This window comes from Somniosus microcephalus, chromosome 31, assembly GCF_052327205.1.
Source record: "Somniosus microcephalus isolate GS21.2 chromosome 31, FLI_Smic_1.0, whole genome shotgun sequence".
NCBI lineage: Eukaryota > Metazoa > Chordata > Chondrichthyes > Squaliformes > Somniosidae > Somniosus > Somniosus microcephalus.
Genome location: NC_141017.1, coordinates 37,051,971 through 37,076,648, shown reverse-complemented (window position 1 = coordinate 37,076,648; position 24,678 = coordinate 37,051,971). Strand labels below are relative to the sequence as shown.

Below are 24,678 nucleotides of genomic sequence, written 5' to 3'. Positions count from 1 at the left end.
TTGCTTGAAGATATCACATAATTAACAGCAATTCTCCATGTCAAACTTCCCAGAATGCAAATAAATCTTTAATCTACTCTTTGCAGGAAATCTGTTCTCTATGTATGTAAGACTTATATATGTTTTAAGACATTTATTGCAGAGCCTTTCATCATATTCCCATCTTTTTTTTCCTGTTATTTGACTATTCATTCCATGCAGAGGAGGTGATACTGGCAGAGGAGGAGACTGACACTGAGGAGAAATCACCCTTTGATGGTAAGGCTTTGTTTTAAAAGGCATATCCTCTTCACTCAGCAAAAGCTGCATACTGAGAACCACTTGGATAATACTTATGGTTTTAAAGGGGATAGTTATGACCAGCCCCCATTGCTGGCATGAGACAATCCTAGATCAGATCTAGCACAGCTGGATGCAGTCTCTTCCACTGTGCCCCAAAGATAAGACTCCAACCTTGGCTCAGTGATCCGCACTGCACCAGTGTGGTATTTCCACTTTCCCCATCAGCCATTATATAGGCCTGCTTGACTGAAATGGACCATCTCGTCAAGCCCTTTAACAAAACTACAAATTGATCGAGAAAGTTAGAACTGGGCATCTCTGGGAGTGCGTTAGTATTTATGGCAGTTTCCAAGTGTATCAGTATTGACAGGAGGTCCCAGTGAGTGTGTCAGTATTTGCAGAGAGTCTCTGGGAGTGTGTCAGTATTTGCAGGGAGTCTCTGGGAGTGTGTCAGTATTTGCAGAGAGTCTCTGGGAGTGTGTCAGTATTTGCAGAGAGTCTCTGGGAGTGTGTCAGTATTTGCAGAGAGTCTCTGGGAGTGTGTCAGTATTTGCAGAGAGTCTCTGGGAGTGTGTCAGTATTTGCAGAGAGTCTCTGGGAGTGTGTCAGTATTTGCAGGGAGTCTCTGGGAGTGTGTCAGTATTTGCAGGGAGTCTGGGAGTGTGTCAGTATTTGCAGGGAGTCTCTGGGAGTGTGTCAGTATTTGCAGGGAGTCTGGGAGTGTGTCAGTATTTGCAGGGAGTCTCTGGGAGTGTGTCAATATTTGCAGGGAGTCTCTGGGAGTGTGTCAATATTTGCAGGGAGTCTCTGGGAGTGTGTCAGTATTGGCAGGGAGTCTCTGGGAGTGTGTCAGTATTGGCAGGAAGTCTCTGGGAGTGTGTCAGTGTTTGCAGGGAGTCTCTGGGAGTGTGTCAGTGTTTGCAGGGAGTCTCTGGGAGTGTGTCAGTGTTTGCAGGGAGTCTCTGGGAGTGTGTCAGTATTTGCAGGGAGTCTCTGGGAGTGTGCTAGTATTTGCCGAGAGTCTCTGGGAGTGTGTCAGTTTTTGCAGGGAGTCACTGGGAGTATGCCAGTATTTGCAGGGAGTCACTGGGAGTGTGTCAGTATTGGCAGGCTGTCTCTGGAAGTGTGTCAGTATTTGCAGGGTGTCTCTGGAAGTGTGTCAGTATTTGCAGGAGGTCTCTGGGAGTGTGTCAGTATTTGCAGGAAGCCCCTGGGAGTGTGTCAGTATTTACAGGGAGTCTTTGGGAGTGTGTCAGTATTTGCAGGGGGCCCCTGAGAGTGTGTCAGTATTTGCAGAGAGTCTCTGTGAGTGTGCCTGTATTTGCAGGGAGTCTCTGGGAGTGTATTAATAATTTTGAAGGGTTCCTGGGTGTGTCTGTAGTTAGGGTTCACTGGTAGTGTCAATCTTTGCAGGAGGACCCATAGAGAAAATTTGAAACTCATTATGGCAACAAGGTGATTTGCTTCTTTTAAGAGTCGGGTTTCTCTTGGGAAGAATGCATCACCTCCGCCCCATCTCATTCATCCTCTCTCTCTCGTTATCTGTCTGTTCCTGTCTGTTCTTTCCAGCTATGAGGAGAGGAACAATAAAAAAGAGTAAAACTGATTTGCTGAATCCTGAAGCGGGTGAAGATCACCTGGCGGACATCTCCTCTGTTGGTGAGTGTTTTACATAGTGCTGTCGTCAGTATGAACTTGCAGTAGGAAATGTGACAAGCACTGTATAACCCGTTTTGAATCTCCCCAACGACTCCATTGGGAAATGCAATCTGGAATTGAGTGGACAGAGCAGTAAGGTCGCAGACTCGATTCCAAGTTTGTACCGAACGGGGCTGATCTCAATCAGAGCAGCAATAAAGGATTCTGAACCATCCTCAGCCACGATTCCTGCTCCAGGGACTGCTGCTGTCTAGGTTAATACACGGAGAATGGATGAGGCACTGGAGGGTGGCTGGTTAAACTACAGACACTCCCAGAGACCACCCCTGTTCTAATTATCCTGGCACCCCCTGATCAATTTTAAGTTTTGCAAAAGGGCTTGGCTAAGTTGCCCGTCTCATCGCTCCTGGTGCGTAAAGTGACATTGCAGAACAATGACCAGTGCTCTTGAACTATAAAAATATTAATTTAAGTGAAGTATTTTTCTTACTGCAACCATCATGGTTTGGGCTTCATCAGTGACTTGGTGGGTTAAATACATTGGCCTAATACATTGCCCAAGCGGTGGAGCAAAGCGGGCGATATCGGCTCGGCTGCCCGTTATATGCTGCGCCTGATCTTCAGTTCCATATTGACCGCAACGCAACTGATTATCAAGCGCTGCGTATATCAGGCGGCCGGTCCAATACTGTCTGTTTTGCACCACCGCCCGTGACCAATTTCTAGGCCAGCATCTGGTGTGATACTCAGCTATACTTACTGAAAGAGCCCAGGTTCCTTACCTGGGCTTTGCTGAATTCGCTGACCTCAGTCAGGGAGCCTCAGCACACCTGGGCTAAGGAGGGGCAAGGAAACACCCAGGATTACCGCTCTTGATTGCTGCAGGAATCTGCACAGGTTGTGCACAGTGTGTGGAGGTAGAATTGGACTTGATTGTGCCCCGTAGTTGAATAGCTTGCACATGAAGATTGGCCACATATTGAACAGCTGCCAGTCCTCACCAAACTGTTCTTCTGCACAAGGCACCAGCTTCAAGAGAGGAGAAAAGAAGGGACAACCTGAGAAGTGGTCAAAATCGGAAATGTTGATCGAGTGATAAAGAAAGGGAAAATAGAATATGAGAATAAACTAGGGAGAGACATAAAAACAGACTGTAAAAGCTTCTATAGGTATGTAAAAAGGAAAAGATTAGCGAAAGTAAACATGGGTCCCTTATAGGCTGCGACAGGAGAAATTATAATGAGGAATAAGGAAATGGCAGAGAAATTAAACAAATACTTGGGCCAGAATTTTGTCGGCACTCAGGGGGCGGGTTTGGAGGTGGGACATCCGGCAAAATCGCAAAGATTGACAGCAGGCAGGAAACTCACTGTCAAGCCGCCTCCAATCAATCTTCTCAAGTGTCGGGTCCTCGATTTGCACATGGACCCGACACCTAGCGGCGGGAAGAGGGTTATAACCACTTAACTGCCTGGTAAAGGCAGCTAACAGGCTCTTTTTCAATTTTGACACTTCTACTTCGGGCTTCCCGACGTCCGGACACCACACCAGGTAAGTGTGGCGTGTTGTGAGTCTCCTGTAATGTTTCTGCATTGATGACAGCTGCAGAAGTGGTGTGAAGGATCCAATGGTGCACTGGTGAGTTTCAGAGGTAAGAAAATGTTGGGAAATTAATTTTTAATGCATTTAGATTTTTCTGTAGGTAACAAGTTTTGAATTGTATGTCTAGTCCCACCTCATTGGGAGAACCTCTCTCACCAGTGACAGATCACTTCTGTAACCTCACCTGCAGCTGCCATCTGTTCTAGCCTAAGGAGGGAGTCACTGGAGAGCCTGGGTGCAAGAGCTCACTTTTGTACAGTGGCTGTCAAACACTGAGAAATCAGCTGTCAAAAAAAAATTGTGCGTGGTCCCTTTAAGAAAACCAGCAGATGACATGTCATCAAATGACGTCATCTGACCGGCTTCGTCTTAATTGGCCAGCAAGCCAGCAGGGCGGGCTTAACAAGGCCAATTGATGTAAAATCACGTCTGTGGGCCGGATGTAGTTGGGGACGGGATGGAACCCAGAAGCCACCTGACCCGCTCCCAAGCCGCATCGATCGAGAAAATCGTGGTCTATGTGTCTGTCTTCACGGAAGAAGACGCAAAAAACCTCCCGGAAATAGTGGAGAACCAGGGGCCTAGCGAGAATGAGGAACTGAAAGAAATTAGTATTAGTAAAAAAATAGTACTGGAGAAATTAATGGGACTGAAAGCTGATAAATCCCCTGCACCTGATGGCCTACATCCCAGGGTTTTAAAAGAAGTGGCTATAGAGATCGTGGATGCATTGGTTGTCATCTTCCAAAATTCCATAGACTCTAGAACAGTTCCTGCGGATTGGAAGGTAGCAGATGTAACCCCACTAAGAGAGAGAGAAAACGGGGAACTACAGACTAGTTAGCCTGACATCAGTTGTAGGGAAAATGCTAGAATCTATTATTAAGGACATGGTAACAGGGCCCTTAGGAAATAATAGGATTGGGCAGCGTCAACACGGATTTATGAAAGGGAAATCATGTTTGACGAATCTGTTAAGAATTTTTTGAGGGTGTAACTAGCAGAATAGATGAGGGGGAACCAGTGGATGTGGTGTATTTGGATTTTCATAAGGCATTCGATAAGGTGCCACACAAGATGTTATTAAACAAAATTAGGGCTCATTGGATTGAGGATAATATACTAGTATGGATTGAGGATTGGTTAACAGACAGAAAACAGAAAGTAGGAATAAACGGGTCATTTTCAGGTTGGCAGGCTGTAACTAGTGGGGTACCGCAAGGATCAGTGCTTGGGCCTCAGCTATTCACAATCTACATCAATGATTTGGATGAGGGGACCAAATGTAATATATCCAAATTTGCTGATGATGCAAAGCTGGGTGGGAATGTAAGTTGTGAGGAGGATGCAAAGAGGCTTCAAGGGAATATAGACAGGCTAAGTGAGTAGGCAAGAACATGGCAAATCAAATATAATGTGGAGAAATGTGAGGTTTGGTAGGAAAAATAGAAATCAGAGTATTTTTTAAATGGTGAGATTTTGGGAAATGTTGGTGTTCAGAGAGACCTGGGTGTCCTTGTACATGAATCACTGAAAGTTAACATGCAGGTACAGTAAGCAATTAGGAACGCAAATAGTATGTTGGCCTTTATTACAAGAGGATTTGAAGAACGAGAGATGATCTCATTAAATCATACAAAATTCTTACAGGGCTTGACAGTGTAGATGCAGGGAGGGTGTTTCCCCTGGCTGGGGTCACAGTCTCAGAGTAAGGGGTCGACCATTTAGGACTGAGATGAGGAGAAATTTCTTAATTCAGAGGGTGGTGAATCCTTGGAATTCTCTACCCCAGAGGGCTGTGGAGGCTCAGTCGTTGAGTTCTAGACAAAGATCGATAGATTTTTGGATATTAAGCGAATCAAGGGATATGGGGATAGTGCGGGAAGGTGGAGTTGAGGTAAAAGATCGGCCATGATCTTATTGAATGGCGGAGCAGGCTCGAGGGGCCAAATGGCTTACTCCTGCTCCTATTTCTTATGTTCTTATGGCTGTCTGTTGTTTTCTTCTGGAACAGGATCTCCATTTACACGAGCAAGTATTAAAAGTGCCAAACTTGAGGGTTCTTCATTTTTCCGCAAGAAGGAAAGACGGTTTCGCTTCTTCGTTCGACGGGTAGTGAAAACTCAGGCCTTTTACTGGACTGTCCTTAGTCTGGTAGCACTCAACACCTTGTGTGTTGCAATTGTACACTACAAGCAGCCAGACTGGCTCTCCGACTTCCTCTGTGAGTGTCTCAACAGGAAATTCCTGCATGTTGTACATTAGAGTGAAGGAAGGGGGTGGCGAATGGGCCAGACTGCGTTATGACTTAGATTCAGATCGAGAGGGTAGTGGGATCTTGTCTAAAATGTCATCTGTGCCTGTTCCAAGGAGTTAGATCCTCAAAGTACAGTCCTATATGAATGGCTGATTGCAGTGCACACTATAATTAATTAGAAGTGTGTGTTATGCCGTTAACAAAATGTCGTTGAATTTTTAGCCTTCCCGAGACCTGCCATTTGAGGGGTTCCCAGGGTACTAAGAAGGAGGTTATTTTTAATGAGGCTTCGGACTCTAGAAAAACTCACTGTGGACCGATTATACAGCGTGCCTAGGGAAGCCCTGCAGGAATAGCACATCCGGCATATAGTGTAGCAGGAAAAAAAAAACCTTAATGTTATAATGGGATAATACATGCTGTAGATATTACGGCAGAACACTGCACCCTATATATAATAGTAGAATAATGCACAGTATATATTATAGTAGAACAATGCACGCTATATATTTTAGTAGAATAATGCACCCTGCATATTTATAGTAAAATAGCACACTTTATATGTTATAATTATGCATCATCTATATATTACAGTAGATTAGCACACCCTGCAGATATTAGAATCATAGAATGATTACAACACAGTAGGAGGTTATTCGATCCATTGAGCCCCGTGCTGGCTCTCTGCAATAGCACTTCAGCTAGTCCCACTCCCCCGCCCTTTCTCCGTAGCCCTGCAGATCTTTTTCCTTCAGGCACTTATCCAATTCCATTTTGAAAGCCACGATTGAGTCTGCCTCCACCACCCTTTCAGGCAGTGCATTACAGATCCTAACCACTCGCTGTGTAAAAAAAAATTCTCCTCATGTCGCCTTTGGACCTTCTGCCAATCACCTTAAATCTGTGTCCTCTGGTTCTCGACCCTTCCGCCAATGGGAACAGTTTCTCTCTATCTATTCTGTCCAGACCCCTCATGATTTTGAACACCTCTGTCAAATCACCTCTCAACCTGGAGAACAACCCCAGCTGCTCCAGTCTATCCACGTAACTGAAGTCCCCCCACCCCATATTATAGTAGAATAATATATCTTGGCCTAAAAATTCAGTTGCTTTGTGCCTCCCGTTAACGGGGCGCAAAGCAATTAGAGCCTGGGTGCGGCGCCGCCAATGCCTCCCGCGAAATTCTGCGGGAGGTTAGCGGCGGCGGTAACCATTAACGCCCCGCGGTGCTGTGCCGCCGGCGATGACGTCATCGCCGTGTGCAGCGCCCCAGCCGCAATCTTTGGTAGCGCCCCCTGACTTACTGCTGAACGCTATGTCCAACAGGGTCATGGGGGCCTACCTGCGGCCGGGACGGCGCTAATTAAAGGGGAGATGCTGGGCAGCCATTTTGTTGCTGGCCGCCTGCCAGCACCTGCCCCCTCTGCCGTCCCTGGCCTCCTGAGCACCCCCCTCCCGCGGAGTGCCGGCTGCTCGAGTGTCAGGCTCTTTTGCCGGCACTCCGATCTCTGGTGGCCCACTTGGGCCCCGGGTCGTGCTGCGCTAGGCACCTCCCCTTTAAGATGGGGACATGCACTGTGGCACGTAGCGCCGCGATATTCACTCGCAGCTCCCCAAGAGGGAGGTGGGGCACTTCCAGTAGCACCCCGCTTCCCTCTTGGGGGCACTACTGGTGAATTTCGGCCATGGGGGTGCTAATTTTTTTGGGGCGATGGTGAAGTTAGCGCCCTAAAGTGGGTGCGACTCAATTTTTCCCCCCTTGTATATATTCTATAGGAATAGCACATTTTGTATACATTGCGCAACCTGTACATTACAACAAAATGCACAATATCGGGAGCCTCGATATTTTATACAGGAATGGTATCCTCTATATATATTATTTAGGAATAGTGCACCCTGTATATTTATATAGAAAATCTTGTGTATGTTATATAATAATAGCACACTCTAAATTTATTAACGAATACTGCAGCCTGTGTTTTAATTATAGAATTGTCATGCTGTTACCACACTCTCCTGCCATTGGTTGGATTATATATGTCCCATAGCTAACTGATTGTCTTTTTTCCTCCATTTCAGACTATGCAGAATTCATTTTCTTAGGACTCTTTATGTCAGAAATGTTTATAAAAATGTATGGGCTTGGGACTAGACCTTACTTTCATTCTTCTTTCAACTGTTTTGATTGTGCGGTAAGTGGCATGTAATAATTCCTTTCTAAGGCTTTTATTCCTGGGACGCCCTGTGCTGTCTTAGTTGGTGCATGCGCGGCCCAGCGTGGACCTGAGGCCCAGGCCAGGAAAGACCTGGATTCAGTGTCTAAGCTACACAGTATGGGCTCACACGTGAAGATTCGGAGGATGAGGTACTGGGACCTGCTGGTGCCTGCAAGCCAGATCCCAGGATGTGCCAGCACATTCAGGGGAGGAAGATGGAAAATGTCAGATGGGTTAATTTTATGAAAATGGGGTAGTTCCTGAACTGGCTGTTTAGTCTATTGAAGAGTGGTTATAGAAACATAGAAGATAGGAGCAGGAGTAGGCCATTCGGCCCCTCGAGCCTGCTCCGCCATTCAATGCGATCATGGCTGATCATCCAAATTCAGTACCCTGTCCCTGCCTTCTCCCCATACCCCTTGATCCCTTTAGCCTTAAGAAATATATCCAACTCCTTCTTGAATATATTTAATGAATTGGCCTCAACTGCCTTCTGTGGTAGAGAATTCCATAGGTTCACCACTCTCTGGGTGAAGAAATTCCTCCTCATCTCTGTCCTAGATGGCTTACCCCTTATCCTTAGACTGTGACCCCTGGTTCTGGACTCCCCGGCCATCGGGAACATCCTTCCTGCATCTAGTCTGTCTAGTCCTGTTAGAATTTTATAAGTTTCAATGAGATCCCCTCTCATTCTTCTAAACTCCAGCGAGTATAAGCCCAATCGACCCAATCTCTCCTCATACGTCAGTCCTGCCATCCCAGGTATCAGTCTGGTGAATCTTCGTTGCACTCCCTCCATGGCAAGAACATCCTTCCTCAGATAAGGCGACCAAAACTGCACACAGTACTCAAGGTGTGGTCTCACCAAGGTCCTGTACAACTGCAGCAAGACATCCTTGTTCCTGTACTCGAACCCTCTTGCTACGAAGGCCAACATACCATTTGCCTTCTTAACCGCCTGCTGCACCTGCATGCTTACCTTCAGCGACTGGTGCACAGGACACCCAGGTCTCATTGCACTTCCCCTTCTCCCAATCTATTGCGGTTCAGATAATAATCTGCCTTCCTGTTTTTGCCACCAAAGTGGATAACCTCACATTTATCCACATTATACTGCATCTGCAATGCATCTGACCAATCACCCAACCTGTCCAAATCATACTGGAGTTTCTCGGCATCCTCCTCACAGCACACACGCCCACTCAGCTTTGTGTCGTCTGCAAACTTGGAGATATTACATCTAGTTCCCTCGTCTAGATCAGTAATATAGTCACTGCCTGCCACTTGGAAAAAGATCCGTTTATTCCAACTCTTTGCTTCCTGTCTGCCAACCAGTTCTCTATCCAAGTCAGTACCTTACCCCCAATCCCATGTGCCTTAACTTTACACGCTAATCTCTTATGCGGGACCTTATCGAAAGCCTTCTGAAAGTCCAAATACACCACATCCACTGGTTCTCCCTTATCTATTCTACCAGTTACATCCTCAAGGTACATGCTCAGTTGTGGAGATCTCTCTCTCTATGCAGCAAGCTTTAGTTGCAATGAGCAGAAGAAGAATTGCTTTGGTCGCTGTGCGTAGCAACGTTTTAAATGTGTGCACGAAGATTTGCTTTGGCTTGTACTTGTAATCAAAACATAAATGTGTTCAAGAAGAAACACCAATGGAGCAAAGCTTCATAAACGTGTTTACAGTGTTAGCAGACTTCACCTGTAGGGACACTACAGCAAAGTATGATTCTGTCCTCAGCTAACATCCATTCATCTCATAGAATCATAGAGGTTTACAGCACAGAAGGAGGCCATTCGGCCCATCGTGTCCGTGCCGGCCAAAAAAGAGCTATCCAGCCTAATCCCACTTTCCAGCTCTTGGTCCGTAGCCCTGTAGGTTATGGCACTTCAAGTACATATCCAAGTACTTTTTAAATGTGATGAGGGTTTCTGCCTCCACCACCCTTTCAGGCAGTGAGTTCCAGGCCCCCACCATCCTCTGGGTGAAGAATGTTCTCCTCAACTCCCTTCTAATCCTTCTACCAATTACTTTAAATCTGTGCCCCCTGGTTATTGACCCCTCTGCTAGGAGAAATAGGTCCTTCCTATCCACTCTATCTAGGCCCCTCAGAATTTTATACACCTCAATCAAGTCTCCCCTCAGCCTCCTCTGTTCCAAAGAAAACAGCCCCAGCCGATCCAATCTTTCCTCATAGCTAAAATTCTCCAGTCCTCTCTAGTGCAACCACATCTTTCCTGTAATGTGGTGACCAGAACTGCACGCAGTACTCTAGCTGTGGCCTAACTAGTGTTTTATACAGTTCTAGCATAACCTCCCTGCTCTTATAATGTGTCCTTCCAGCCGGGATCATTGGATACTGAACACCTCCCTGGAGACCAGAGCAACTCTTTTTTTCCCCTCTATTCTATTTGCGTCAGTAAATCTGAAAAGAAAAACAGGTCAATGCTTTGGGTATGGCCATTGATGAGAACCCTGACTCAGAATCACTTCTGATGAAGGGTCCCACCAGAATTGTTAGCCTGTCTTTTCTCATTCCGAAATAAAAACAGAAAATGCTGGAAAAACTCAGCAGGTGACCTTTCGTCAGAACTGGAAAATGTTCGAGATGTGCCAGATTTTAAGCAAGTACAGAGACAGGGAAAGGGGGGAGGGGAGGAAAGAACAAAAGGGAAGGTCTGTGATAGGGTGGAAGGCAGGAGAGATTTAATGACAAAAGGGATGATGGTGCAAGGTGACAGGAAATGGTAATGGGACAAGTACAGAAACAAAAGATGGGTTTAGTGGAGGTGTAAATGGGAATAGCAGAATCAGCAACAACTGCCGTCCGAAAAAATAGGGTCAGAGGTTATGGTCTGAAATTATTGAACTCTGTTGAGTCCGGAAGACTGTAAAGTGCCTAATCGAAAGATGAGGTGCTGTTCCTCGAGCTTATGTTGAACTTCATTGCAACAGTGTAAGAGGTCAAGGACGGAGAAGTCCAGGGGTGGTCCGGAGAAATAAAATGGCAGGCGACTGGAAGCTCGGGGTCACGCTTGCGGACTGAACAGAGGTGTTCCGCAAAGTGGTCACCCAGACACTGACTGAGCAGCTGTGTATTCCCAACATTCTGTGTTTTGATTTCCGATTTCCAGCATTCCTATTGATGGGTGAATCTCTCCTCTGTCTTGTTGCAGGTTATTATAGGCAGTATTTTTGAAGTGTTCTGGGCTGCTGTTAAGCCAGGTACCTCTTTTGGCATCAGTGTTTTACGGGCACTCAGGTTGCTGCGAATATTCAAAGTTACAAAGTAAGTTTGCACAGTTTTCCATCCTGTCTGTTCCACACTTGGCTGATGCTAGTGATGTTCCCATACTCCAGATTGTACTGAGATTGTTGGTTTACACTGAGTTTGAATCACTACTTATGTTGGTTGGAGTTAAATTTATTGCAAATAAGGAAGAGCCTAAATTGATTGATAGTGAATTCAAATGAACTATTCAGTGAGTTAGAGACTGTGCATCTACCTGGGACCAGGGTTGAGATCCTTCTCACACTAATGAGAAGGTAATCTCTCTCTGCCCTCTATGAGGGTCCTACATGAACTGAGTTTTTCAAGTCTCAATTGAATTCTGGTGGTTGTGGACCAAATGCACAAAACTGCCCCTAATTGGCAGTCTCACCCAGAGGCCTCAGTATTGCTGAGGTGGAAATGGAAATGTATTACAGGAAACTTTTTTTTATCCGGCACGGACGGGACCGATGTGGTGCCGGTTCATCAAAAATTCCGGATAACCGAACGCTATAGTAAAAGATACGGAGCTGAGAGCTCCGTACAAAGCAACAAACCCTGTTGCTTAGCAACAGCTTCAGAACAATGGCCACAAGTTGCAAGCGTCTCTGTAGCTTAGCAACATCTGCAGCCACACCCTTGCACAGCAACAAATGGAGGAAGGCACGTAATAAAAGTTACCTGAACCTACTCCTGAATTTTGCCGGTTAACCAAGATTTCCGGTTATTTAGGTGCCGGTAAATCGAAAGTTTCCTGTACACTGATAAATAGGGGCGTTCTTTTGACATTGTGACTGAGGTGCATTTGTGGAAGCAGTGTAAAGGGAGCTTTACTCTGCATCCACCTGTGTTGTACCTGACCTTGGAATGCTTGATATTGGCACTGGGTGCCTAAAATGAAAAATGTGTTTCATTCCCCAGTACTCACATTCCTGACCTTGATCAGCAATTTTATAGTAAAAAGAGACATTCACCCTAAGTATCCCTAGTGACCAGTTTTAGAATGATACTGGCAGGGGGCTTGAAGCAGGCCTCCCATCCCCTTTCACATATTAATGGTGTATGCCACAAGCTCCCGTTGGATTGAACTTATCCCAATTTTTTTCCTATATATGGATGAACAGACTCATTCAAACAATCTGATGGATCCCTATGTGCCTCACGAAACACCTCATTTAAAAAAAAAAATTGTTCATGGGATCTGGGCATCGCTGGCAAGGCCAGCATTTATTGCCCATCCCTAATTGCCCTTGAGAAGGTGGTGCTGAGCTGCCTTCTTGAACCGCTGCAGTCCCGTGTGGTGAAGGTGCTCCCACAGTGCTGTTAGGGAGGGAGTTCCAGGATTTTGACCCAGCGACGAGGAAGGAACGGTGATATATTTCCAAGTCAGGATGGTGTGTGACTTTGAGGGGAACTTGGAGGTGATGGTGTTCCCATGCACCTGCTGCCCTTGTCCTTCTAGTTGGTAGAGGTCACGGGTTTGGGAAGTGGTACCATGACAACAGTGAATAAATCCTTGGGTAATCATGACATCCTACTCTGTAATCTATAATCTCCCACAACATTTAAAAATAAAAAAAATATGAACTTGAATTTTGTTTTGTTTTTTAAATACTTGTAAAGTGCGCTACACAGGATATTTGGTTGTATATAATATTTAATGGTCAGTCTTGTTGAAATGGAGTATTGGGTTGAGAGTCTGAGACTGCTTGTTGGAGAAATATTACATCCAGTAAGTGATTGACTGTATCATCAATCCTAATTTAATGATCGTTATTAAGTTTAGTTTGGATAGACTGACATTTTCTTAAGTGGTACCCTCCTTTTAGGGGAGCACTTGTAGTTGTTCTGGTGGGATCGGGCTTTCAGTCTGTACAAAAGCAAATGCAGTGTCAGCCATGGCTCAGAGACTTGAGCACAAAACTCTAGGCTGACACCCCAGTGCAGTGCTGAGGGAGCACTGCACTGTCGGAGGGGCAGAACTAAGGGAGCGCCGCGCTGTCGGAGAGGCAATACTGAGGGAGCGCTGCACTGTCAGAGGGGCAGTACTGAGGGAGGGCAGCACTGTCAGAGGGGCAGTACTGAGGGAGGGCAGCACTGTCGGAGGGGCAGTACTGAGGGAGCGCTGCACTGTCGGAGAGGCAGTGCTGAGGGAGAGCCGCACTGTCGAAGGGGCAGTACTGAGGGAGTGCTGCACTGTCGGAGGTGCCGTCTTTCAGATGTGATATTAAATCGAGGCCCCGTCTGTTCTCTCAGGTGGACGTAAAAGATCCCAGGCACTAAGAGCAGGGGAATTCTCCCTGGTGTCCTGGCCAATATTTATCCCTCAATCAACATCACTAAAAACAGATTACCCGGTCATTATCACATTACTGTTTCTGGGAGCTTGTTGTGCGCAAATTGGCTGCCGCGTTTCCCACATTCCAAAAAGTACTTCATTGGCTGTAAAGCGCTTTGGGACGTCCTGAGGTTGTGAAAGGCGCTGTAGCAATGCAAGTCTTTCTTTCTTACTTAGTGAACACCAATAAAATGTTCATACTGTGCCATTACAGCAGGTACAGCATTTAGTGCAGTGCCAAATGTTGGCTTCCTCTAGCACTGTAAAACTGATAGCAATTTCTTCTTCTTCTTCCCCAGGTACTGGGCTTCTCTTCGAAACTTGGTCGTCTCCTTACTGAGCTCCATGAAGTCTATTATTAGCTTATTGTTCCTATTGTTCCTCTTTATCGTTGTATTTGCTCTTTTAGGCATGCAGCTCTTTGGTGGCCAGTAAGTACCAGGTTCTTGGATATTTTGCTGTGTATGAATGTTGTCTGTGATAGTATTCGTCAATCAATTCTTGCATCAAATGGTCGTCGTCGTACGTGTCTTCACACTGTTCCCTTTGGGGAACTGTATGAAGTGGTGGAAGGATTTCTGGCCGCGATTAACGCTCCTTCCGTGACCATAACCATCTTCGTACCAGCCATTAGGGTGGTTAGTCCTATGGCGGGAGGGTTTTACGGGCTCCCACAGCCCATACAAGGGGGGGGGCCACCCACACCCACGGACGCAAGTACCCCGCTGGATGTCACCCCAGAATTTAGAGCCGGAGCTCCGACTCCACTTGCCGGGACTGTCTGGAGCGGGGTTCAAAACCCTACGCCTTCTGGTCCAGTGGCGGGGATGCTACCGCTACGCCAAAGGCCCACTCCGCATCAAATGGTGAATACCTAATTATATAATGGAAAGGGTTTGATGATTAGCAATAATGGTACATGTTGTAATGGGGTCATAGCCAGGGACTGATTTCAAACAGTATCAATTGTAGTGGGAGATTTTGCTAAGTACTGCACTATGATTGATCATTGCGTGTGGCTTTGCTAAATACTGTGTTACGATTGATCGTGGAGTGCGACTTTGTTAAGTACCATGTTACGATTGAACATATGGGAGACTTTGTCATAACAGCTGAGAATAAATGTCGTAGGTTTGACAAGAAGGAACCAGTCTTGTGGTAAGCGGAGGCTAGCTTGTGTTGCAGTCACTATTATCCTTATAAACAGCACTGTAAAATATTCACCTTTTCTGAGTGCCTCACTATCGAGGTACGATTACACACCTAGTTATTTCTTTACCTTTTGTCAGTTTTTCTCCCCTGCTCTCCTCCTGTTAGCCTTGACTCCTTGCTAGGATAAAGTGCTTTTGACTGTAACAGTAACCTTGCACAGATTTTGGCAGTAATATGGAACTGTTTCAAGAAGCAGAATGTTTTAGCAAAACCAGAACAAAAATACAATTTTCAAAAAGAAAATTGGAACGCTCCAACTCTTGGTTGATATAGGAGTGGAAGAAAGCTGGGACATATGCTGTTTTCAGTAAGTTACAGAGAAAGGGAGGGTTTGAGACTAACGAGATTAGGTGCCCTGATCACTTTTATGATAAATTTAGTCAAACAGAGCAAATCTATTCTTGGAATAAAAACAGAAAATGCTGGAAACACTCAGCAGGTCCGGCAGCACCTGTAGAGAGAGAAACAGAGTTAACGTTTCAGGTCGCTGACCCTTCGTCAGAACTGGAAAAAGTTGGAGATGTAACAGGTCTACTCTTGGGCTGTGCAGAATTAGCAGATGTGGAAGTTATGATGAACCTGTATAAAACACTGGTTCGGCCCCAACTGGAGTATTGTGTCCAATTCTGGGCACCATACTTTAGGATGGATGTGAAGGCCTTAGAGAGGGCGTAGAAAAGATTTACGAGAATGGTTCCAGGAATGAGGGACTTCAGTTACGTGGATAGACTGGAGAAGCTGGGGTTGTTCTCCTTGGAGCAGAGAAGATTAAGAGGAGATTTGAGAAGAGGTATTCAAAATCACGAGGGGTCTGGACAGAGTAGATAGAGGAAAACCATTGGCAGAAGGGCCGAGAACCAGAGGACACAGGTTTAAGCAGAATAACCAAAGGCAACGTAAGAAAACTTTTTTACTCAGTGTGTGGTTAAGATCTGGACTGCACTGCCTGAAAGGGTGTTGGAGGCAGACTTAATCACGGCTTTCAAAAGGGAGTTGGATAAGTACCTGAAGGAAAAAAATTTGCAGGGCTACGGGGAAAGGGCAGGGAAGTGGGATTAGCTGAAGTGCTCTTGCAGAGAGCCGGCACGGGCTTGACGGGCCGAATGGCCTTCTGCCGTGCTGTAACCACTCTATGATTCTATGATCTCAGCAGGGGCAACACCTGGGATGCCACGTTTGTTCTCCAAGCCCCAGATCCTCGTGCAGGGAAAAGTCCATCTCTATTCAGTGACCTCAGCTGGAAGGTGTGTATGCAGGAAGGACAGGGTCAGGTAACAACATAAGAAATAGGAGCAGGGGTAGGCCATACGGCCCCTCGAGCCTGCTCCGCCATTCAATAAGATCATTGCTGATCTTCGACCTCAACTCCACTTTCCTGCACGATCCCCATATCCCTTGATTCCCCAAGAGTCCAAAAATCTATTCATCTCAGCCTTGAATATACTCAACGATTAAGCATCCACAGCCCTTTGAGGTAGAGAATTCCAAAGATTCACAACCCTCTGAATGAAGAAAGTCCTCCTCATCTCAGTCTTAAATGGCCAACCCCTTATCCTGAGACTGTGACCCCTAGTTCTAGACTCTCCAGCCAGGGGAACAACCTCTCAGCATCTACCCTGTCAATCCCCCTCAGATTCTTATGTTTCAATGAGGTCACCTCTCATTCTTCTAAACTCCAGACAGTATAGGCCCAATCTACTTTGCTTTGTGATACCTGCCCTGCCCTGCCCCACTGTTGAATAGACTTTCACTGTTTAGGCTCAAGTATAAAGAATGTGTTATGTTCAAGGGTTAAGTCACGAGGAGCGATTACACAAATTAGGGTTGTATTCCCTAGAATTTAGAAGGTTAAGGGGTGATCTGATCGAAGTTTTCAAGATATTAAGGGGAACTGATAGGGTAGATATTTCTGCTGGTTGGGGATTCTAGGACAAGGGGGCACAGACTAAAAATTAGAGCCAGGCCTTTTAGGAATGAAATTAGGAATCACTTCTACACTCAAAGGGTGGTAGAAGTTTGGATAATCAGCACCTGTGAAGAGACGCTCGGTCACTCGACCAGGAAACATCAAGACTGGTTCGACGAGAACGACCAGGAGATCCAGGAGCTAATAAGTCGCAAGCGCAAGGCATTCCTGATCTGGAAACAGCAACACAACTCGAGAGCAAGAAAGCAGCTCTACAGATGCTTGAAGGCTGAGGTCCAGCAAAAAACTCGTGACCTAAAGAACAGATGGTGGATGGAGAAAGCGCAGGAGATCCAGCAGCTAGCTGACAACCACAACGTGCGTGGATTCTTTAGCGCAGTCAAGACCACTTAAGCCCAAGCACCCAAGGTCCTACCCCACTGTGGGCCAAGAACGGAGAGGTACTCATCAAGGATAGAGAGGCAGTCAGTGCCCGCTGGAAGGAGCACTTCGAAGATCTCCTTAACCGAGACTCTGTCTTCGACGCGAGTGTCCTCAACTCCATCCCGCAGCATGCTACCCGCCACCACCTCAGCACAACCCCAGCCCGGCATGAGGTTGAAAAGGCCATCCGACAACTGAAGAACAACAAGGACTCAGGAGCAGATGGAATCCCCGCCGAGGCACTAAAACATGGCGGAGAAGCACTATTGGCGCGAATACATGAACTCATTTCTCTTATTTGGAAGGAGGAGAGCATGCCAGGGGATCTCAGAGATGTCGTAATCGTGACCATCTTCAAGAAAGGTGACAAGTCCGATTGCGGTAATTACAGAGGAGTCTCCCTGCTGTCTGCCACAGGGAAAATCATCGCAAGAATCCTCCTCAATCGCCTTCTCCCAGTGGCTGAAGAGCTCCTCCCAGAGTCGCAATGCGGATTCCGCCCACTAAGGGGCACAATGGACATGATCTTCACCGCGTGTCAACTACAAGAGAAATGCAGGGAACAGCACCAACCGCTGTATATGGCCTTCTTTGACCTCACAAAGGCCTTCGACACGGTCAACCATGAGGGATTATGGAGTGTCCTCAAATTCGGCTGCCCTCAAAAGTTTGTCACCATCCTCCACCTGCTTCACGACGACATGCAAGCCGTGATCCTGACCAATGGATCCACCACAGACCCAATTCACGTACGGACCGGGGTCAAGCAAGACTGTCATCGCACCAACGCTCTTCTCGATCTTCCTGGCTGCAATGCTCCATCTCACCCTCAGTAAGCTCCCCGTTGGAATGGAGCTAATCTACAGAACAAACAGGAAACTGTTCAACCTCCGTCGCCTCCAGTCCAGATCCAAGGTCGTCCCATCCTCTGTCATCGAATTACAGTATGCAGACGACGCTTGCGTCTGCGCACACTCTGAGGTCGAACTCCAAACCATCGTCAACACCTTCACCAAAGCGTACAAGAGCATGGGCCTTACACGAAACATCCGTAAGACAAAGGTCCTCTACCAACCTGCCCCCACCACACAGTACTGCTTCCCGATTATCAAAATCCACGACGAGGCCTTGGACAACGTGGACCACTTTCCATACCTTGGGAGCCTACTGTCAACAAGGGCAGACGTCGATGACGAAGTCCAGCACCGCCTTCAGTGTGCCGGTGCAGCCCTCGGTCGCCTGAGGAAGAGAGTGTTTGAAGACCAGGACCTCAAAACAAGCACCAAGCTCATGGTCTACAGAGCAGTAGTGATACCCGCCCTCCTGTATGCTTCAGAGACATGGACCATGTACAGCAGGCACCTCAAAGCACTGGAGAGGTATCACCAACACTGCCTCTGCAAGACCTGCAAATCCATTGGCAGGATAAGCGCACCAACGTCAGTGTTCTCGCTCAGGCCAACATCCCTAGCATCGAAGCTTTGACCACACTCGATTAGCTCCGATACGGGCCACATTGTCCGCATGCCCAATACGAGACTCCCAGACCAAGCGCTCTACTCGGAGCTCCGACACAGCAAGAGAGCCCCAGGTGGACAGAGGAAACACTTCAAGGACACCCTCAAAGTCTCCTTGAAAAAGTGCAACACCCACACCGACACCTGGGAATTCCTGGCCCAAGACCGCACAAAGTGGAGGAGAAGCATCCGGGAAGGCGCCGAATACCTTGAGTCTCTTCGCCGGGAGCATGTGGAAGCCAAGGGAAAACAGCGGAAGGAGTGCACGTCAACCCAAGCACCCCACCCACCCGCCCCTTCAACCACCGTCTGCCCCACCTGTGACAGAGACTGTAGGTCCCGCATTGGACTCATCAGTCACCTGAGAACTCATTTTTAGTGTGGAAGCAAGTCATCCTCGGTTCCGAGGGACTGCCTAAGAAGAAGAAGAAGAAGAAGATAGAAGTTTGGAACTCTCTTCCGCAAATGACAGTTGATGCTGCGACAATTGTTAATTTTAAATCGGAGATTGATAGCTTTCTGTTAGCCAAAGATATTAAGGGATATGGGCCAAATGCGGGTATATGGAGTTAGGTCGCAGATCAGCCATGATCTCATTGAATGGCAGAGCAGGCTCGAGGGGCAGCCTCCTGTTCCTATGTTCCTAATGGCCACTTGGGTAAGGTACTGAAGGGCTGTTAGTGTCCTGCAACTGGCAGGTAGGGGATCAGTGCCTTCAGGAAAGGAGAGGGGAGACAATTGGAAAGAAAACATAATTTGTTTTTAAATAAACTAAAAAGAAAAACCTAGTTTTGCTTTTAAGTTCCCTCTTTTTAAATGTTACAGATTTAATTTTGAGACTGGCACACCCTCCACCAACTTTGACACCTTCCCTGCAGCAATAATGACTGTATTTCAGGTAAGACGTGATGGTAAAACACTGGCCGCACTCAATCAGGTAGAAAGAAGTAAATTGTCCAGGGCTGTGGAAATCCCACCAACTCTCATTAATCTTGGGTAAAAAAAAATGTAGATTTAGATCTTTGAAAATTAATAATAATGTGCAGTATATTTCTATAAAGCCTTTATGTCAAGATGTCTCACAGCACTTCACACAATGAATTACTGCTGTGCAGGCAACTAAAGTGACCTCGTGTTCAACCTAAATTGTGTAGATTTTGCTTTTCGGGCCTGTCGCCTACGAAGGTGCATCGATTAAGAAAAGGAGTACTGTATTATTATCCAGCTTCATCTCTCCAGAATGCTATGAGAGTTTGATGGCTGGCGTGCAGTTGGGAGTTTGAAATAGGCCCCTAGCATGCTGCCCTCACCAGTCTGGGGGTCTACAAACTGAGACCGCCAAGTCTTTACTTTCTTGCTCATACAAGGGGCTGCGGGAAACAGAAATACATTCCGAGTAGGTGATTGTCACGTTTATTTCCTTCTAGATTCTGACTGGTGAAGATTGGAATGTTGTGATGTATGATGGGATAGAATCCCAGGGCGGAGTTAACAGAGGGATGATCTCCTCGGTCTATTTCATTGTTCTGACTCTCTTTGGGAACTGTATCCTTGTTATTTCAAGCATGAACTTGGAACAATCCATGTAGTTTTCTGGCCCAGCCCCACCAGGAGCATGGACACAGCCTGATAGTTAGAGCACGTTATAATGACCCCAGTGGCACTCTCACATGCTGCACATTTCATGGCATACACCACATTCCCAGTGGGAATTCTGTTATTTTTCCCTCCAGACCCCTTGTTCTGAATTTCCTTAACTAGAGGAAAGAGTTGTTCCCTATCTATCTTATCGTTATGTTAAATACCTCAATCAGATCATCCCTTACCATCCTCAGCTCTCCATCCCAGGTGTCATCCTGAAGAATTATTGTTGGACTTTCTTCAGGGCCAGTAACACCTTTCTGAGGTAGGTGTCCAAAATTTGTGCTTCAGAACTGATCTGTTAAGAGATCAAAAGATACATTGCCCAATCCCCGCCGCCCCACCCCCACGGTCCTTACAAAGTTTATTCTGTGTAATCAATGGAGGTTAGACCAACAGATTTTTTTGCTCCATTTTATCTTGAGGACAAAAAATCTGAGATGTCCTCTTTCTCCAACGGGTTGTCCTGTGTTATTTAGCGTCCATGGCCCAAAGGGTCGAGCTGATTCTTATACCAAGGCATTCTGAAATCAGCAGCTAGGAGGTGGTCTGAATGGCCCAGAATGCAGCCCCCCCCCCCTCCTCTGGGAACGTGCCTGGCCTCTGCTTGGCCCCTCTCCACAGAAGGGCAGGTCCATGATGGTGCGAGTTAATAATGTGACACTGCCGCAGCACTCTCATATATTACAGGAAACTTTCGTTTAACCGGAGGTTAAATGTCCGGAAAGCTCTATCTACCGGCAAAATTCAGGAGCTGTTTCCTATAAGTTTTTTTACTTCTCGCTGCTTTTTTTTTCCAGTCGTGACTCCCAAGCGTCTAGCTGAAGCTGTTGCTTAGCTACAGAGACGCTTTTAAGCTGCGGCCGACTGTTTTGAAGCTGTTGCTAAGCAACAGGGTTCATCTCCGTATGTTTTAACATTAGCGCTGGTTTATACGGCAGTTTTGATGGGACGGCACCAACTCGGCCCCGTCAGTGCCGGATACCAGAAAGTTTCCCGTACGTGGATTTTTAACATTTTAACAGTGGTATATTTTGGGTTTGAGTTTCCATCCCTCTTTATTTTGTTTAAATTCCCTTTCTTTCACCTGCCTGGCCTGATGCCTTGCAGCCAAGAAAGTAGCTGTGTCGCCTTCTGTCGGCATCCTTGCAAACTGCTTCTTGGAGGTCTGGGGGCCACTTAGATGTGGGTTTCCCTTCACCACTAGGATTTGCTGCAGTTCCTGCTCAGTACCTCTCTGCTGTGCTTGGCTCAGAATGGAAACCACTCCATGGCATTGAAATTAGCACACAGACTCACACCACCCTACCTGCCAGAATTATGGACCGAGTAGAGCCATCATTTTATTATACCCCTGATGTGTAGAGCACCAGTTCCTGTGGGTTCTTTACAACTCTTTAAGAAGGACCTTGATAAGTTCTGCAGGAGGGGGGCACTGAAGCATATTGAGGAAGGGGGCGAGTTAAGTTTGCCTAGTGATGCATCATGGTCTCCTGAAACCCACTTGATTGGTGTAAGGAGTCAGGGGAGTGTTTCCCAGACCATTTCAGGAGGAGACACTGCACAAAGTTTATCATTGAATTAATAGGGTGAGCATTAAAGGACCTGACAGTCTCCCCCTTCTTTTCATAGGCCCCTAATTATAATAACAACAACAACTTGTATTTATATAGCGCCTTTAATGTAGTAAAATGTCCCAATAAGCTTCACAGGAGCGTTAGAAAAAAAAATTGACACTGAGCCACATTAGGAGATATTGGGGCAGGTGAACAAAAGCTTGGTCAAAGAGGTTGGTTTTAAGGAGCGTCTTAAAGGAGGAGAGAGAGGCAGAGGCGTTTAGGGAGGGAATTCCAGAGCTTAGGGCCCAGGCAGCTGAAGGCACAGCCGCCAATGGTGGAGCGATTAAAATCAGGGATGCTCAAGAGGCCAGAATTAGAGGAGCGCAGATATCTCGGGGGGGTTTGTGGGGCTGGAGGAGATTACAGAGATAGGGAGGGAGCGAGGCCATGGAGGGATTTGAAAACAAGGATGAGAATTTTAAAATTGAGGTGTTGCTTAACCAGGAGCCAATGTAGGTTAGCAAGCACAGGGGCAATGGGCGAACGGGACTTGGTGCAAGTTAGGACACGGGCAGCCGAGTTTTGGATGACCTCAAGTTTACGTAGGGTAGAATGTGGGAGGCCAGCCAGGATTGCGTTGGAATAGTCAAGTCTAGAGGTAACAAAGGCATGGTTGAGGGTTTCAGCAACAGATGAGCTGAGTCAGGGGCAGAGTCGAACGATGTTACGGAGTTGGAAATATAGTTATGACACGGATATGTGGTCGGAAGCTCATTTCAGTGTCAACTATGACACCAAAGTTGCAAATAGTCTGGTTCAGCCTCAACAAAAAGACTCTTCATAGCTTCCAATTTCTTTTCTCCAGCCTGTTGTAAGTGAGTGGAAACCTAGTATTTGATCTCTTTAGAGTATTTTTCTGTACGTTTTATCCCTGGTATTACCTTCATTTTGTCAACCAGACACTCTGCTGAACGTATTCTTGGCCATCGCTGTGGACAACCTTGCCAATGCACAAGAACTTACAAAGGTAAAATAAAATAGTTATGCCACTTAATGTTTTATTTGGTAAAAAATATTGTGCTCGTGAAGGCAAAGGAATATTCGTGCTGGGGATGGAACACCTTCCATTTATGACAGCCAGTGGGAACGTCATGTAGTCCCAGGTCAGCTGCGGCGTAAAGTTCCTTTTACTTTGCACCAACCAGTGTGCTTCAGCTCCCGCCTTGGAAGAGCACCCATATGCACCAGTGTGACACTTCCTGCTTTGGAAGTTTTGTGCTGCGCATCTATTTCCACTGGGACCTGCACTGAGACTGGACCAGGCTCATTTCACATTAGCGCTTAGAGCTACGAGAGCGAAAGGCGTTCATCCAACAGTGTGGGTTGGAATCAAACCCAGAGTTCAAAAGGTATGCTGCTCGTCCACAGTTTGTAGCATTTAGTACACGGCATTGCTTTAGGTGGTAACAGTTAATACAGTATGCAGCAATATTACAGCATTCGCACGATTACTTTCTTGTCGATCTGTTTAAGTTTCTCACAGAAGCTCTCAATGTGTCACAATAGGATGAACAAGAAGAGGAGGAAGCAGCCAATCAGAAGCTGGCACTGCAGAAAGCCAAGGAGGTAGCAGAAGTGAGCCCATTGTCGGCAGCCAACCTGTCGATAGCTGCGTAAGTGGAGCTTGTTTAATAGATAATGTTACGTGATATCTTGGTGCCAAATGACTTGGATTTAATATGATCTTAGAGCCGAAGTGCTGAACATTAAAAAAATAAAGTCGCACATTGCCAGAATAGCTGTTTTCTCTGTAATTGTTTTGAAACTTTAATTGAATATGCCATTTGGTAAGCCATTTTGGGAAAACTGTGGACAAGTCACTGATTTGTAAGGTGGCACGGTGCCCTAATGTTGTGTGCCAGCTTGCTATTCCATGGTCTAGTAGAACATTGCAGTTGTTGTGACCTCACGGTGGGGCTCCAATCCTGTCGATCAGGTAAGGGGAGAAATCAGGGGCTAGCACCCCAAAATCCCAACTTACCTCCCTTGGTGTAGGAATATAATTGATATTGACATTACATGGGAACATGTCAACTGTCTGGCACCTTGGCCAGGGGAATGGAAAAAACAGGATAAGGGAATTCAATTCAAACATGAGATCAGAATGATACATTTCCTGCTTTGTTGGAATCTTGGTTCAGATCCATCTCTTGTTCTGACAGCTGCATGCTATGTGAAGTGAGTCCAGCTATTCTCTACAGCCCCACTTCCATTGGAATGTAAATGTGGGGCTGAATTCCACCTAGAAACCCTCACTCATTTGGCAATCGTTATGGGATATAACTAAATTAAAGAGAGAAAAAGAGATCAGGAAGAGAGTACCTGTTGTTTTAAGTATCACTCCTATCTCTAGCTGGGAAATATAGTAATAAATGTATATTTAACTAGTATTAAAATAACATTTAATTCCTTCCTTCTTGGAGAGTGTCCATTTTGGCCTCCTTCTCTCCAGGACCACTTCAGTGACTGCTTGTCTCCTAAAGCAGCTCCATTCATTTTACTAGGGCTGGGACAACACCAGAAAAGCAGTAGTCATTGGTTAGGTGGCCCGGTGAGTACATAGAAACATAGAAGATAGGAGCAGGAGTAGGCCATTCGGCCCCTCGAGCCTGCTCCGCCATTCAATGCGATCATGGCTGATCATCCAAATTCAGTGCCCGGTCCCTGCTTTCTCCCCATATCCCTTGATCCCTTTAGCCTTA

At 46.4% G+C, this 24,678-nt stretch overlaps 1 protein-coding gene across 1 annotated transcript in view; it reads left to right on the top strand.

The window, feature by feature from the left end:
• LOC147097756 (voltage-dependent P/Q-type calcium channel subunit alpha-1A-like) overlaps positions 1-24,678 on the top strand; it is a 728,667-nt gene that overhangs the window by 460,892 nt on the left and 243,097 nt on the right. The window contains exons 11-20 of the mRNA XM_085971842.1: positions 202-258; positions 1,852-1,941; positions 5,558-5,767; positions 7,883-7,995; positions 11,205-11,317; positions 13,937-14,068; positions 19,542-19,614; positions 20,144-20,261; positions 22,876-22,943; positions 23,483-23,589. Coding sequence (XP_085827968.1) covers positions 202-258; positions 1,852-1,941; positions 5,558-5,767; positions 7,883-7,995; positions 11,205-11,317; positions 13,937-14,068; positions 19,542-19,614; positions 20,144-20,261; positions 22,876-22,943; positions 23,483-23,589 — 1,081 coding nt within the window. The remainder of the gene's footprint in view (positions 1-201; positions 259-1,851; positions 1,942-5,557; positions 5,768-7,882; positions 7,996-11,204; positions 11,318-13,936; positions 14,069-19,541; positions 19,615-20,143; positions 20,262-22,875; positions 22,944-23,482; positions 23,590-24,678) is intronic.